Source organism: Ochotona curzoniae, unplaced genomic scaffold (assembly GCF_017591425.1).
Source record: "Ochotona curzoniae isolate NIBS_2020 unplaced genomic scaffold, NIBS_Ocur_1.0 scaffold_3554, whole genome shotgun sequence".
Classification (NCBI taxonomy): Eukaryota; Metazoa; Chordata; class Mammalia; order Lagomorpha; family Ochotonidae; genus Ochotona; species Ochotona curzoniae.
Window position 1 is genome coordinate 536,562 of NW_024467111.1, and position 2,520 is coordinate 539,081.

At 53.0% G+C, this 2,520-nt stretch overlaps 1 protein-coding gene across 1 annotated transcript; it reads left to right on the forward strand.

Moving 5' to 3' along the window:
• The first annotated feature begins 292 nt into the window (after nucleotides 1-292).
• Nucleotides 293-1,023, forward strand: SCGB3A1 (secretoglobin family 3A member 1). Its single transcript, XM_040964480.1, has 2 exons — nucleotides 293-578; nucleotides 889-1,023. Exons 1-2 carry the CDS (start codon nucleotides 294-296, stop codon nucleotides 910-912), a joined length of 309 nt encoding a protein of 102 aa, XP_040820414.1. The 5' UTR covers nucleotide 293; the 3' UTR covers nucleotides 913-1,023.
• Nucleotides 1,024-2,520: the final 1,497 nt, after the last annotated feature.

Here is a 2,520-nt window from a genome sequence, read left to right on the forward strand (position 1 = left end):
GGCTGGTGGGTGAGGCTCCCGCCTCGATATATGAGGTCCTCGGGGCTGGACTCTGGGAAGCTCATCTTCAGTCCCGACATCCATCATGAAGCTCGCTGCAGCTTGCCTGGCATTCAGCTTAGTCCTGCTCAGTCACTCTGGTGAGAGCCTCTGGGTTTCGGTCCTCTCCCCGGGGATCCGGGATATTGGGCAGGTTGTGGGTTCCCCCATGGGTTTATGCGGCATCCCTGCTTGCAACTGTGTGACCCAGTCCCATCCCCGCTGTGCTTCTGTCCGCAGCTGTGGCTTTCTTCATGAACAGTGTGGCTAAGCCTGTGGCCCAACCTGTATCTGCTCTGGATTCTGCCGTGGAAGCTGGTGCTGGGGCCGTGGAAGCTGCCGCTGGGGCAGTAGAGGCTGGTGCTGGGGCCGTGGAAGCTGGGGTTGGGGCCCTGGCCAGCCCATTCTTCAGCCGCTTCAGTATCCTGAAATTCATACTGGCAAGCCTGGGCATCCCTGTGCAGCACCTCATCGAGGGCTCCCGCAAGTGTGTGACTGAACTGGGCCCAGAAGCTGTGGGCGCCGTGAAGTCACTACTGGTAATTGGGTTCTTGGGCCCCTCCTAGGTGGGACATCTTGCCTCCTGTCCTCACTATGCCAAACCAGGGGCAAAGTTTGTGTTGTCTAATGGTCGGAGGCTGTGAAGGGTATGGGGGCTATGGAGGGATTCCCTCTTAGGGAGGCAGCCAGTGGGCTGTAGTGCTTTGCCCCAGTGCCTGCTCCACAGATGCTCCCGGAAACGCACCTTGGAAAAGACAGCTGCACCTTGTTCCCCACCCGAATTCCTTGTTGCCCTGCTCTCTCTGATGTCTGAGAAAGGTACTCTCCAATCTGGCTTTTCCTCCCCAGGGGGCCCTGACTTTCTATGGATGAACTGAAGCTGGAGTAGTTCCCAGAGAACAAGGTGCCGCCAACCCTGAGATGGAATCCCTGTTGCCCAGTCCGCAGCAGCCACACCTCCCCTATTTCCCTTAATAAAAATGGCCACAGCACTCTTGAATTCTGTTTCTTGCCTGGATGTGGGAGCTGAGGGCACATTGGGGGAGAAGGGACTAACACTCAGCAGTGGCATACCAGCAGCAAGGAAGGGGTAAAGGGACAGCAAATGCCGGTAACACTGGATTTCGGACTCAATTGAGAAGCCTTTTTCCTTCTTATACTGTACTTGCTTTTGAGGTACAGAAACTAGCACCCCCTTGGATTAATTGACATTGCCCCTGTTTCCACGCCCTACCCTCCTCTTGCACCATTCAAGTTAATTGAATGCGTGAAACTGCCTTCCCGCTCCATTCAAGTTAATTGACAGTGCAGAAATGGCTCCAGAGGCTGCATGCACCTGGCCCCTCCTGCCTCTTATTGTGCTAGGTTAGGTTAATTAACTACAGGAAAACTTTGGGCTCTGGCAGCCCTCTTTCTCCCTCCTGCATTTAGTTAATCAAATGTACGGAATCTTTGTCCTGTATGGCTCTCGATCTGATTGAGGAGAGCTTAAAAAACTCTGACTTCTGCCAAGTTTGGGCAATAAAGACTCTTCCTAACATTCTACACTGTGTCCAGTGTGATCTCACACTCCACAACAAAAAGATTGGGTTATTGAAAACTGGTGCTAACACACCAAATCAGCAGATCCAACTCTTGTTGCTAACATGAAGGTACTTCATGAAATGTAAACCTAAGTCAGGGGCCGGTGTTTGGCCATCGCATGGATCCTTCACCCGGTGGCAGAGTGCCTGGGACTGAGTCCTGGCTCTGCTCCTGATACCAGCTCCCTGCTACTGAACAGCAGTGATGACTTTAGTAGTTGGGTACCTGCCACCCACATGGGAGACCTGGAACTCCCTGCTCCCAGCTCCGACCCACACAGGAGACCTGGATGGAACTCCCTGCTTCCAGCTCAGCACCCCCACACGGGAGACCTGGATGGAACTCCCTGCTCCCGGCTCAGCCCAGCCCCAGTCCCAGCTGCTGCAGCCATTTGGGGAGTAACTCAGTAGAAGGGTGCTCTCACTCTAATAATTTATTTGGCTCAGGTTCATGAACAGGTTTTTGTAGCATGCATTCCCCAAGGACATTTTGAAACCCCCTTCTATCTGAAAGTGTGTTTCCTCTCTCTCATAGTCATGTTCTTCCCTGAGATGGGCAGCCTGAGGCCTCCAGGAAGGCGGCTGCTGATTGTTCCTCCTGGAAGTTATGGGTTTTCAAAACTCTAGTGACAGTGACTCCTTCATCTGGCCAGAAAGACGTTCACCCCCAAGCACAACATCCCTATGAGGAACCTAGTTCCAGCCCATGTCGCTGTTGAAGCCCAGTGGACACTTCCTGCTCTCCAGGAGAAGCTGCCCATCCTCACCCTTCACATGTGGTGTGCAGTCTCAATCCCTCTCCAACAATCTTAAATTACACACGGGGCTGGTTTGTTTCTTTCCTGTTTGAACACAGATATTCAAGGAGTTAAATGAGGTGGGTCTATTTGGATGAGTT

Bases quoted from the DNA above. Each gene is read 5' to 3' on its own strand.
- SCGB3A1 (XM_040964480.1), top strand. From the start codon at position 294: ATGAACAGTGTGGCTAAGCCTGTGGCCCAACCTGTATCTGCTCTGGAT. The intron at 579-888 runs GTAATTGGGTTC...TTTCCTCCCCAG, and splicing joins GCGCCGTGAAGTCACTACTG to GGGGCCCTGACTTTCTATGG.